At 42.6% G+C, this 13,940-nt stretch overlaps 1 protein-coding gene across 13 annotated transcripts in view; it reads left to right on the top strand.

Annotated features, from left to right (window-relative positions):
• sipa1l1 (signal-induced proliferation-associated 1 like 1) overlaps positions 1 to 13,940 on the top strand; it is a 459,559-nt gene that overhangs the window by 370,315 nt on the left and 75,304 nt on the right. For 12 of the 13 annotated variants that reach the window (XM_070878865.1, XM_070878859.1, XM_070878867.1 and 9 more), the window contains one exon: positions 9,432 to 9,587. The exons of the other annotated variant lie outside the window; for it this stretch is intronic. In XM_070878865.1, the coding sequence (XP_070734966.1) occupies positions 9,432 to 9,587 (156 nt within the window). The remainder of the gene's footprint in view (positions 1 to 9,431; positions 9,588 to 13,940) is intronic. 13 annotated transcript variants of the gene reach the window in all.

The following is a 13,940-nucleotide window of genomic DNA, read 5'->3' as shown; positions in this document are numbered from 1 at the left end:
TGTGTTAAGCACCCTGGCAATGCGGAACACTAAAGTCTCCATGTTGGGATATAATGCCCCAGGCTTCATCCATTAACTCAACCAAGTGGCCACTGTTCGTGTGAGGCTAGATAGTAAGTGTTGATGGGCTTTTAGGACAAAGGGTCATCAAAGCCAAGCCCAATATTGTTCTCTTCCAACATCCACAAACTCTCTAACAGCGATCATGAGCAGAAACGCTGGCGGATTTTATTGCATTCCATAACTAGCCCAAGAACATTGAAGATATTGGTAGTCTCTCTGACCACTACCTCTCCCCTGGCTGAGATCAGCTAAATCAGCACAAACTGAAGATTGAAACTGGAACCTTCTGGATCTGGACAGCTCCATTTCATCGTAGATATTAAACGTACTTAACTGGGCTGTCGGGCAAAGCTAAAGGCAGCATAAAGTGCTTCAAAATTGTGGTCACTGAATTGGTTGGCCTGCCTCACTGGATCAGAAAAATAAATCAGAAGTATTCCAAGGAACACTCAAATAATCATTTTATTTCTGAATCTTGAAAACATGAAGTAAATGCTGAAAATGGTTGTATAATCGATGAGGCTAACATGGGTTATTTGAAGTTTTGGTATAATCAAATTGAAGTGAGCGCACTGAATTTATTAATAAATAAAGCTGGCTGGGAAAAGGTACAGTTAAAGGCTGTTGCGAGGTATCAAAAACACAGTGAAACAGATATTAGAATTGGAGTGCCTGGGAAGTGTATACAGTATAAAAACGTTTTTTTTAAAAAACGGTATATTTTGAAGTAGATGTAAATCACGACTTGCTGGAATTTACTGTGGTTAATGCTCTATTCAGCAACTTCAGTAAGATGGCCTTTGGGGTTATTTAGTTCAAATCTTGACTCTTTTAAATGTTTGTATGAAACTAGAAGCACGTTTTGTTTTACATAAGAAATAGGAGGTGGAGTAGACCATTTGACCCTTCGAGCCTGTTCTGCCATTCAATAAGATCATGGCTGATCTACCTCAATTCCACCTCCCTATACTATCCCCATATCCCTTAAATTCCTTAGTTCCAAAGAATTATCGACTGACCTCTGCCTTGAATTTACTCAATGACTGAGCATCCACAGCTTTCTTGGGTAGAGAATTCCAAAGATTCACAACCCTTTGAGTGAAGAAATTCCTCAATTCTAAGGAATATAGCCTTGTCTACTCAATCCCTCCTCATAGAGCAATCCCCTCATCCTGGGAACCACTCTAGTGAACCTTTGTTGCACTCCCTCTAAGGCAAGTATGACAAAGTGCCACACAAGAGATTAGTGTGCAAAATTAAAGCACATAGTATTGGGGGTAATGTATTGACGTGGATCGAGAACTGGTTGGCAGACAGGAAGCAAAGAGTAGGAATAACCGAGTCCTTTTCAGAATGGCAGGCAGTGACTAGTGGGGTACCACAAGGTTCAGTGCTGGGACCCCAGCTATTTACAATATACATTAATGATTTAGACAAAGCAATTGAGTGTAATATCTCCAAGTTTGCAGATGACACTAAGCTGGGTGGCAGTGTGAGCTGTGAGGAGGATGCTAAGAGGCTGCAGGGTGACTTGGACACGTTTGGTGAGTGGGCAAATGCATGGCAGATGCAGTATAATGTAGATAAATGTAAGATTATCCACTTTGGTGGCAAAAACAGGAAGGCAGAATATTATCTGAATGGTGACAGATTAGAAAAAGGGGAGGTGCAACGAGATCTGGGTGTCATGGTACATCAGTCATTGAAAGTTGGCATGTAGGTACAGTAGGCGGTGAAGAAGGCGAATGGCATGTTGGCCTTCATACCGAGAGGATTTAAGTATAGGAGCAGAGAGGTCTTGCTGCAGTTGTACAGGGCCTTGGTGAGGCCACAGCTTGAATATGAAGGTTCACCAGACTGATTCCCGGATGGCAGGACTGACATAGAAACTTAGAAAATAGGTGCAGGAGTAGGTTATTCGGCCCTTTGAGCCTGCACCACCATTCAATATGATCATGGCTGATCATGCAACTTTAGTACCCCATTCCTGCTTTCTCTCCATACCCCTTGATCCCCTTAGCCGCAAGGGCCACATCTAACTCCCTTTTGAATATATCTAATGAACTAGCCTCAACAACTTTCTGTGGTAGAGAATTCCATGGGTTCACAATTCTCAGAGTGAAAATGTTTTCCCTCATCTCGGTCCTAAATGGCTTAGCTCTTATCCTTAGACTCTGACCCCTGATTCTGGACTTCCCCAACATCAGGAGCATTCTTCCTGCATCTAACTTGTCCAATCCCGTCAGAATTTTATATATTTCCATGAGATCCTCTCTCATTCTTCTAAATTCCAGTGAATATAAGCCTAGTCAATCCAGTCTTTCTTCATATGTCAGTCCTGCCACCCCAAGAATCAGTCTAGTGAACCTTCGCTGCACTCCCTCAATAGCAAGAATGTCCTTCCTCAGGTTAGGAGACCAAAACTGTACACAATATTCAAGATGTGGCCTCATCAAGGCCCTGTACAACTCCAGCAAGACCTCCCTGCTCCTATACTCAAATCCTCTCGCTATGAAGACCAATATGCCATTTGCCTTCTTCACCGCCTGCTGTACCTGAATGCCAACTTTCAATGACTGATGTACCATGACATCCAGGTCTCGTTGCACCTCCCCTTTTCCTAATCTGTCACCATTCAGATAATATTCTGCCTTCCTGTTTTTGCCACCAAAGTGGATAACCTCACATTTATCTACAGTATACTGCATCTGCCATGCATTTGCCCACTCACCTAACCTGTCCAAGTCACCCTGCAGCCTCTTATCATCCTCCTCACAGCTCACACTGCCACCCAACTTAGTGTCATCTGCGAATTTGGAGATATTACATTTAATTCCTTTGTCTAAATCATTAATGTATATTGTAAATAGCTAAGGTCCCAGCACTGAACCTTGTGGTACCCCACTAGTCACTGCCTGCCATTCTGAAAAGGACCCGTTTATTCCTACTCTTTGGTTCCTGTCTGCCAACCAGTTCTCTATCCACATCAATACATTATCCCCAATACCATGTGCTTTCATTTTGCATGCTAATCTCTTGTGTGGGACCTTGTCAAAAGCCTTTTGAAAGTCCAAATACACCACATCCACTGGTTCTCCCTTGTCCACTCTACTAGTTACATCCTCAAAAAATTTTAGAAGATTTGTCAAGCATGATTTCCCTTTCATAAATCCATGCTGACTTGGGCCGATCCTATCACTGCTTTCCAAATGTGCTGCTATTTCATCTTTAATAATTGATTCCAACATTTTCCCCACCACCGATGTCAGCCTAAATGGTCTATAATTCCCTGTTTTCTCTCTCCCTCCTTTTTTAAAAAGTGGGGTTACATTAACTACCCTCCAATCCATAGGAACTGATCCAGAGTCTATAGAATGTTGGAAAATGATCACCAATGCATCCACTATTTCTAGGGCCACTTCCTTAAGTACTCTGGGATTCAGACTATCAGGCCCTGGGGACTTACCGGCCCTCAATCCCATCAATTTCCCTAACATTTCCTGACATATGAAGAAAGACTGGATCGACTAGGCTTATATTCACTGGAATTTAGAAGAATGAGAGGGGATCTCATGGAAACATATAAAATTCTGACAGGATTGGACAGGTTAGATGCAGAAAGAATGTTCCAGATGTTGGGGAAATCCAGAACCAGGGGTCGCTGTCTAAGGATAAGGAGTTAGCCATTTAGGACTGAGATGAAGAGAAACTTCTTCACTCAGAATTGTGAACCTGTGGAATTCTCTACCACAGAAAGTTGTTGAGGCCAGTTCGTTAGATATATTCAAAAGGGTGTTAGATGTGGCCCTTACGGCTAAGGAGATCAAGGGGTATAGAGAGAAAGCAGGAATGGGGTACTGAAGTTGCATGATCAGCCATGATCATATTGAATGGTGGTGCAGGCTCGAAGGGCCGAATGGCCTACTCCTGCACCTCTTTTCTATGTTTCTATGTTTCTTTGGGTAAGGAGACCAGAACTGTACACAGGTGTAGCCTCACTAATACCCTGCATAATTGTAGGAAGACTTCTTTACTCTTGTACTCTAATCCCATTATAACAAAAGCTAACATACCATTTGCTTTCCTAATTGGATTTGCACAAGTATTTTTAATTACTAGTTTTGTTCAAACTAAAAACTCTTTGTGCAAATTTGGAAGTCTAAAGGTATTTTTGGGTATTTAAAAGGAAAAGATATGTTAGCCACTCGTTAATAGCCATGGCTTGAGTTGCTATGAATGGACATCCCATCAAATAAATCTTTTTTGTTTGCTATGCATTGTATAAAAACTCTTATCATCTGCTGCACTTTCCATTAGTTAACTAGCATGGAATGTTTTTCTGAAGATGTCCAATGAAGACTTTTATTGTGAGAGGACACCATTTTTTTTAGCTTTTTTTTAAAAAAGGTCTTGACCTGTGTGATTTTTTTTTTTGGTCAAAAGCCCAGAGGACTACTGTAGTGTTTCACAGAGTTTAATGGGAGCCATCTGCTGTTTTAAAGCTTTAACCCCTCGGTAACAAAATAGAAAATAGAAAAAGCTTATAACCTAGCAAAGAAGTAGGGGATTTGTTTTGACGGTTCTCTTCATAACCTAATTTAAAAAGGCTTCACCTGATTGTAACTAAGCTTCATACGTTCTCTCATCAAATGTTGGCTTATCAAAATGGGTATGCTTTGAATGGATTGCAGACCAGAAATGAATTTGGACCTATTTGCAGGCCCAGACTCGGTGTGGTGGAGACTAAGGGCCCGAGGATGGCTAGAAATTGGCCCTTGGACCTTGCCTGCACACTCACGAGCTGCCGGCGCTGGCCTCCCCTCCATAGACAGCGGGCTGTCCCACCGCCAAACTGGCATGTTCCGCGCCTGTTTCATGCCATTGCTCCAATAATCAATTTTATTATTTCTGAATCTTCTTTTATTATTTACATTGAAAAATTGATGCAATGCATACCAATATCCACCCCGACACAGTTAGAAGCTGGGACTGCACTTCCCTGGGATCTTTTTGAAAACCATATACTGGGAATAATCTGTAAATTGCTCTGTACTTGAATACCAACTTGTCATTCTTCACTATCTCAGGATAACCTGGTTAGATAACCTAAAATCGGCAAACATTGAATGCTGCTGGTTGTCCTAATCACACAGAAACTTGTCACTGTGTTTAAGACTCAAAATCTGATTACTGAGAAATCCACGTAAACAGAGTTCTCTCTGTCTGATACAAAGGCACACACCTCACCACCTAAGCCCAGAAAATTCAGGTGCAGGATGGCAAGAGCCATAGATTAGGAAACGTTCAAGTGTGGTAGGGATACTGCTGGAGTTCAAGTGGTTGAAATTGAATTGTTTTCATGGATTCATAGGTTTGATGAAATGCCCTGTGGATCCATAGGTTGGATGGCATGCTCTGTGGATCCATACTGACCATATGCCTTGTGGTCAGTAGTGACCACGTCCGGACCGGGGTCAAGCGGGACTGCGTCATCGTGTCAACCCTCTTCTCAACCTTCCTCGCCGCAATGCTCCACCTCATGCTCAATGCTGGAGTGGAACTAAACTATAGGACCAGTGGGAACCTGTTCAACCTCCAGGCCAGATCCAAGACCATCTCATCCTCTGTTGAGCTACAGTATGCAGACAATGCTTGCGCCTGCGCACATTCAGAGGCTGAATTCCAAGTCATCGTCAACATCTTCACCGAGGCGTACGAAAGCATGGGCCTTATGCTAAACATCCATAAGACAAAGGTCCTCCACCAACCTGACCCCGCCACACAGCACTGCCCCCCAGTCATCAAGATCCATGGCACGGCCCTGTGCAACGTGGACTACTTTCCATACCTCGGGAGCGTATTATCTGCAAGGGCAGACATCGATGACGAGGTTCAACACCACCTCCAGTGTGCCAGCGCAGCCTTCGGCCGCCTGAGGAAGAGAGTGTTCGAAGACCAGGACCACAAATCTGGCACGAAGCTTATGGTCTACAGGGCTGTAGTGATACCGCCCTCCTGTATGGCTCAGAGACGTGGACCATATACAGTAGACACCTCAAATCATTGGAGCATTACCACCAACGATTTCTCCGCAAGATCCTGCAAATCTCCTGGGAGGACAGACGCACTAACGTTGGTGTTCTCGATCAGGCCAACATCCGCAGCATCAAAGCACTGACCACACTCGACCAGTTCCGTTGGGCAGGCCACATTGTCCGCATGCCCGAAACAAGATTCCCAAAGCAAGCGCTCTACTCGGAACTCCTAATGGCAAGCGAGAGCCCCAGGTGGGCAGAGGAAACATTTCAAGGACACCCTCAAAGCCTCCTTGATAAAAGTGCAATATCCCCAACAACACCTGGGAGTCTCTGGCCAAAGACCGCCCAAGGTGGCGGAAGAGCATCCGGGAGGGCGCTGAGCACCTCGAGCCTCGTTGCCGAGAGCATGCAGAAAACAAGAGCAGGCAGCAGAAGGAGCGTGCAGCAAACCAGATTCCCTCCAACCTTTTCCTCCAATGACTTTCTGTCCCACCTGTGACAGAGACTGTAATTCCTGTATTGGACTGTACAGTCACCTGCGAACTCACTTTTGGAATGGAAGCAAGTCTTCCTTGATTTTGAGGAACTGCCTATCATCATCATCATCATCATCATCATATGCCCTGTGGTCAATAGGTTTGATCATATGCCTTGTGGTCAGTAGGTTTGCTCTGCTCCTCCTTTGTGTAGGCCAGTGCCTCTTCTAGTAACTCCCCTGTGTCCTCTGATTCCATCTTGAACTAATGTGCAGGAGGTTGGTGGCCAAGTTTCCAACTCAAACATTTGGGTTGGAATACAAAGTTGCCCGTCCGTCATAGGTGTTCGCTGTCTCATTGCCAAAACAGTAGTTGTGAATCTATTGCATATTATGTTTTTATGAATGATTTGTATTTAGTTCGAGTATCTTTCACAGGGGCTGACTATCTAGTAAGGGGAACTTGAATATGGGAACCTAACAACAGCCTGGTCTATTTGAGACCAACTTTTTTGGATTAGCATGAGCAGCCCATTGCCTTTTCCTGATCCTTTAGATCAGAAACTAGATGCCTCACTTTTCGTAGATATTAAAGAATTGTTTACTTCTCAGCTCGCTTACTTCAAAAAAATTTGTCCTCGCTGACGTCTAATAAGCAGAAACTTAAACCACTTTATATTTAATTTAAAAAAGGAAAGCAGCTTTGGCAAACTTCAGGAAGTACTGCCAAAGCTGTATTAAACTGTAATGATATCAGGCAAAAATATTCTGCTCTAACTTGGTGCATTGCGATCTGCCTAATGAGATCATCTGCTTCGAACTGAATACTGTTGCAAGGAATAGGTTTGGTCCGGTGTGGTCTCTTTCTTTTCTCCTTTCTCTGAAGTTGACCTGTTGGAGAATGATTGATTGCATGGGTCCGAGGAACACCCTGACACCTCACCTAATGTTCTCGTGAGCCAGACGTGGTGTTCAACCATAGGATGAGGCTGGGGGTGGGGTTGAGGGGCACCACTGCTGTTCCCAATCCAACCCTCACCACAAGGCCTTTTCCATCAACAACCACGAGGTAACAGTTGGAGGTTGAGAACCCAGGTTCCCCCACCACTTACGCAATATGCCACGGCCAATTGTAACATCACTAATACCACAGGTGACATCACTGAACATAGTGACTTAGCATAGATGGAATTCAGACTTTCCCAAGTTAGTCGCACACCAGTCAGTGCATTTAGCAGCTGAGCGTCACAGTTATGTTTAGCTTACCCTTTTAACAGCAAAATAAATATATATTGAATTGGTTTTAAGGTTCGCCAACAATAATAAAGACGTTTCTAAATCCTGAGCAACCTTATTATTGTAATAACATTTGTTTCAGTGTCACAGCTCTGAGGTCAAAACCAAAGCAAACCACTGGACCGAGGGAGATGACTTATTGGGGTATGAGGATTTTAAAAAACTGCAGTTTGATGTCCTTATGTTGTAATGCTGTCAGACTAGATTATAGATATGAGAGAGTACAAAACTCAGATTGTTCCGATACATCTGAACATGGTGTCAGATGCATTTACATTTATTCGAGCAGTAAGACCTTTAGATTTTGTGAAAAGATCAATTGTTTGGTCAATAAACCGCTGACCGTGCTGCTGATCAGAGTGAACACAACGCCTGTGGATAGCTGACCATACACAACAGAAAGGTCCCAGGCTGACTGCTGAGTTAGCTGATCTCATTGCGGAATGCTGCAGCTAACCTTAGTGCCTGTTAGCTGGGGGAGGGTTAGGGGATGGTGGGGTGGGGGACGGGGGTAGAGAGATGGCCAGTTACAGTTATCATTTCACCACCCTCCCAGCAGTGACCCCTGATGGAAGTGTGTATGTGTGCATTGGTGGAGGACAGGATCAGACTTATCTGTGATGCCTCCTGTAATCAAATAGCCTGCCAACACTCACCCATGAGCATGAGGTACCAGAGGGCACCCACTGCCCAGTGAACCGTACACCAGCAAGGAATCAAGCCTTAAGGAGAGGGTGGTAAGACAAAAGGACTTTTAAAAACACAAGGGTACTGTGCTACAATAGGCCGAAAATTGCGGCCTCGCCGGGTCTGTACAAAGTGCGCGCTAAAGCCTGTTCTCGGGGCACAGTGCGCATGCGCTGATAACCGGCTTTTCGGATCTGTCAAGATTTCTTCTGACAGAATCTACGCAGGAGAGATTGGGCTATTTGCCCAGCGAATGTCCTTCAAACTTTTACACCTGGTAAAAGCAGGTGCATAACTTACTTTTACCAGCATAACATTTTTAAAACATAAAAAAATTTAATTTAATCATTCATTTTTATATTTAAAAACCCTGTCCATTAAGGTAAGTTTATTTTTCACCCTATTAAAACACATTAAAAAAATTCCAAAAAATATATATATATACATTCTAAAACATTTAATTACATTTAATTTGAATTAATTTTAAATATGTGAGGTGTTTTTTAAATTTATTATGCTGTGTTTCTTATTTTAGGAGGTTTTTCGCATTGATAGTAATAGGAACTCATAAAAACAGAGTTCCCATTATTATCAATTAAAATACTGCATAGTGATTGGTGCTCCAGGCCCCCGTGACTAGCATTTCCATACGTGCGTTCAATAATTTCGGGTCAGAAGCCTCCGACTGCAATTTCCCCCCCAATATTTATTTTCAGGTACATGTGTCCCATATCCATTTTTTTAAAAAAAGTTTTTGCTCCAGAAAAACATTTGAAAACATCCCACATTAACATCAGGGGAGAGAGGAAAATGTTACTATTATTTAAACATAGTAAAGAAACAGCAGTGGCAATTGTTGCCTCCTCCTGCAGGTTGATCTCTGCGATGGATAGTCCTTATGTCTCGGTGTCATCAGTCTCTGTCGGAAGAAACCAGCATAGCCGTAATTCACCCAGCAATCTGTCTTCCTCCAGTGACGCGGGATCTGGTGGTGGCACCCATCGAAGGCAGAGGTCCATCCCTGATGGGTAAGTCCCATCCGTTCGCTTGCTGTAGGTAGAGCCATTTGGGGCACGATAAAAGAGCTGTGTTCAGCTTGTACAAATTGAACTGTCTGTGTCCTGCTGAGCAAATTAAATGAGAGGCTGATATCACAGACATCTGCTAACATGTCCTGTTAATTGTCGGCTCTGAAATTAGTATGAAACGAGGCAGAAAGAAGCCACGTGCTTCTTGCACAAGATACTTGCAACGTGTTTACATGCTAAAGGCTTCTTCAAAGAGGTGGCCCACACAGGTTCTATTGTAAAATGGTTAAAACATTAAATCCTTACAGAGAGCTCTCCAAACGTCCTAGTGCTTATATATTTCATTAGTCCATGTAATTATCCACTTATAATTTAATAAATCAATTACCATCAAGTAATACAATGCTCAAGCTGTTTTCTGCTGGGCATGTACCAGAGGCCTATGTGCTCAAAAAACTTTAATTTTTGCACAGTTCTTCATATCCAATCTCTCATTTTCTCTCTCACACTCATGAGCATGTATTCTCGCTCATTCCTCATTTTCTCTCACCTTTTCTCTCTCTCGCCTGCTCTTTCACTCTCGCTCTCTTCCCCTCTCTCTTTTGTTCTCGCTCTTCTCTCTTACCACCTCTTCCCCACATCTTTCCCTCGCTCTTGCTCTCTCTCTCTGCCCCACTCTCTCGCTCTCTCTTCCCCCACTCTCTCATTCTCTTTCTTCCCCCACTCTCACTCTCTTCCCACTCTCTCTCTCCTCTTTTTTCCCCCACTCTCTCGCTCTCCCTCTCTTTTTTGCCCCACTCTCTCGCTCTCCCTCTCTCTTTCTTGCCTCACTCTCACTTTCTACCCTTTCTTATATAAGAACAGGAGTAGGCCATTAGCCCCTCGACCCTGTTTCTCAATTCATTGAGATCATGGCTGTTAGGTGCCCTAACTCCAACTACCCGCCTTTGCCCAATATCCCTTAATGCCTTTGGTTAACAGAAATCTATCAATTTCAGATTAAAATCAACCATTGGCCCACCATCAATTGCCGTTTGTGGAAGAGAGTTCCAAACTTCTTCTACCCTTTGTGTCTAGAAGTGTTTCCTAACTTCACTCTTGAAAGGCTTGGTTCTAATTTTTAGGCTATGTTCCCTAGTCCTAGGTACTCCAACCAGCGGATATAGTTCCTCTATCTACCCTATTAGTTCCCCTTACTATCTTGAGAACTTTGATCAAATCATCCCTTAATCTTCTAAATTCCAGGGAATACAACCTTAGTTTGTGTAATCTCTCCTCATAATTTAACCCTTGGAGTCTAGGTATCATTCTAGTAAATCTACGTTGCACTCCCTCCAAGACCAATATTTCCTTTCTAATGTGTGGTGCCCAGAACTGAACACAGTATTCCAGGTGTGATCTAAACAGGGTTTTGTACAGCTATAGCATGACTTCTAACCCCTTGTAATCTAGTCCTTTGGATATAAAAGTCTGCATTCCATTAGCCTTTTTGATTATTTTTTGTACCTGCCCATGACATAAGAATATAAAAAATAAGAGCAGGAGTAGGCCATTCGGCCCCTTGAATCAGCTCCACCATTCAATAAGATCATGGCTGATCTTCTACCTCAACGGCACCTTCCTATATCCCTTGAATCCCCTAATATCCCAAAATCTATCGATCTTTGTCTTGAATACACAATGACTGAGCATCCACAGCCCTCTGGATTAGAGAATTCCAAAGATTCACCCCTCTGCGTGACAGTACTTCAGGTGTAATCTCACCAAGTCCCTATATAATTGCAGTAAGATTTCTTCACTCTTATCCTGCAATCCTTTTGTAATTAAGGCTAATGTATCATTTGCTTTCCTAATTGCTCTTTAATAATCTATATACATGAATCCCAAAGTCTCTTTGACCTCCACTGCTTCTAGCTTTTCACCATTTAGAAAGTTATCTAATCTATCCTTTTTAGGTGCAAAGTGGATGACCTCACATTTGCCTATAATGAAATCCATTTGCCATAGTTTTGCTCATTCACTTAATCTATTAATATCTCTTTGTAATTTTATGCTTCCATCTACACTGCCTACTATGCCGCCAATCTTCGTATCTTCGGCAAACTTAGATATGTGGCTCTCAATCCCATTTAATTTGTTAACAAATATTGTGAATATTGAGATCCCAACACAGATCCATGTGGGACACCACTAGTCACATCCTGCCAATTTAAGTGCCTGCCCATTATCCCTACTTTCTGTCTCCTGCCGCTCAGTCAATTTCCTAACCAGGTCAATAATTTGCCTTCAAATCCATAAGCTTCAACTTTAGCTAACAGTTTCTTATGAGGGACTTTATCGAATGCCTTCTGCAAGTCCAAATAAATAACATCCATAGACATTCCCTTGTCTGTTACTTTAGTCACCTTGTCACAAAATCCAATCAGGTTCTTCTGGCATGACCTACCTTTCAAGAATCCATGCTGGCTCTCTCTGGTCAGCTGAAAATTTTCAAACTGTTCAGTCTATCCTTAATTATAGACTCTAGTAATATCCTGACAACAGACGTTAGGCTAACTGGTATATCATTCCCTGGTTTCTCCCTCTTGCCTTTCTTAAATAGTGGAGTGACTTGCAATTTTCCGATCTAAAGTATTCTCTTTCTCCCCCTTTCTTTCCCCCCCTTACCCTTCCTTTACAAAGAACCCGAAGAGAGTGAAAATAAATATACAAATATTCTTTTGATATCTGGCAACATGTAACAAGTGATAGCCTTGCCCCAGTTATAGTCAAAATACAGTCAATATGAAGAATACAACATAATTATGTGTTAAAAACTGTCTGGCACTCTATTGGTAACTGCCATTAACTACTAGCAAAATTGATGCAATATTTGTAATCATCTAGTTTTAGTGCTCCATTTAATTATTGAGATTATTAAATTAGGCCAATCTCCTTTGAGAATTCCATGTGCATTTTCAGAGATTCTGGGGTGATATGGAAACTGAATGCACATTGTCAGCTGTGGCTCAGTGGATAGCACACTCGCCTCTGAGTCAGAAGGTTTTGGATTTAAGCTCCACTCCACGGACTTGAGCAGAAAACAAAATCTAGGCTGACACCTCCAGTGCAGTGCTGAGGGGGGAGTGCTGTATTGTCGGTGATGCCATCTTTCAAATGAGACGTTAAATCGAGGTCCCATCTACTCTCTCAGGTGGATGTAAAAGATCTCGTGGCAATATTTAAACGGAGAGCAGAGAAGTTATCCCCGGTGTCCTGGCCAATATTTATCCCTCAATCAACATCACTAAAACAAATGATCAGGTCATTATCACATTGCTGTTTGTGGGAGCTTGCTGTGTGCAAATTGGCTGCCGCGTTTCCTACATTACAGCAGTGACTATACGCCAAACTACTTCATTGGCTGTAAAGTGCTTTGAGACGTCCAGTGGTCGTAAAAGGCGCTATAGAAATCCAAGCCTTTTTCTCTTTACTTCTTTCTTTAACAAGAACCTAATCTGTTAAACAGTTGCAATTTAATTAAATGTACATATCTTGCTTTGCTATATGATGGTGTGAGGGTTACAACTCTGTGTATTGCCCTACCAATCTCAGTCAGTTTCTCTGAAAGAATGAAAGCTGCCTTGCACCAGTCAGAAAGCTGGCGTTGTGGATCGCCCATCCATGGAAATGAAAATTGGGTGTATTTTTATAATGGGCGGCCAATCTGCTGGTTTTACAGCTGGCAGCAAGTTGGACATCTATCCCGAAGTCTATCTGAGATTCTAAGTTACTTTGGCACACTTCCCCTGTAGGAACCTAGTGTCTGTATCAAGTCATGGATCAATTTATATCGTGCAGACCTTTGCCTCAATCTCAGAAAAGTATTGATATTCTTCTACCCCCTTGTCACTGCACCAGTGGGAATCTTCACCAGCCATCCTTATGGCCACAGCTACTGATTTACAGCGACTTCATAAGCCGACTTTCACTTTTGACATGGGTTAATGGGAAACTATTTTATATTCTTGTTGAACTATTTGGATTATAATTGCAACTCGATGCTTAATTTGTAAACTGTGATTAAAGGCCATGTGCATACGAGCACTCATTGATGGAAGTGCTTTCACTGTGAAAGATCGGTGTTTTTGGAATTAAATTCTGTCAATGTTTCTATTAAAACTGTAAATTGGGGCCTTGTTTATCACCACCCCCCCCCCCAAATTAGATCCTCAATTTTGTGCCGACTTGTAAGCAGTTTTGTGCTACGGCACACACATGTCTGCAGCTACTAGGCCCAGGGCTGCCAAGAGTCAATTTCACCTGAGTCTATTACAGCCAAACCTTTGACCTGGTCAGCCTGAGCTGAATTTA

This window comes from Pristiophorus japonicus, chromosome 4 (genome assembly GCF_044704955.1).
Source record: "Pristiophorus japonicus isolate sPriJap1 chromosome 4, sPriJap1.hap1, whole genome shotgun sequence".
Lineage (NCBI taxonomy): Eukaryota > Metazoa > Chordata > Chondrichthyes > Pristiophoridae > Pristiophorus > Pristiophorus japonicus.
The sequence above is the reverse complement of the archived record's forward strand: the minus strand, read 5'-3'. Positions and strand labels throughout refer to the sequence as shown.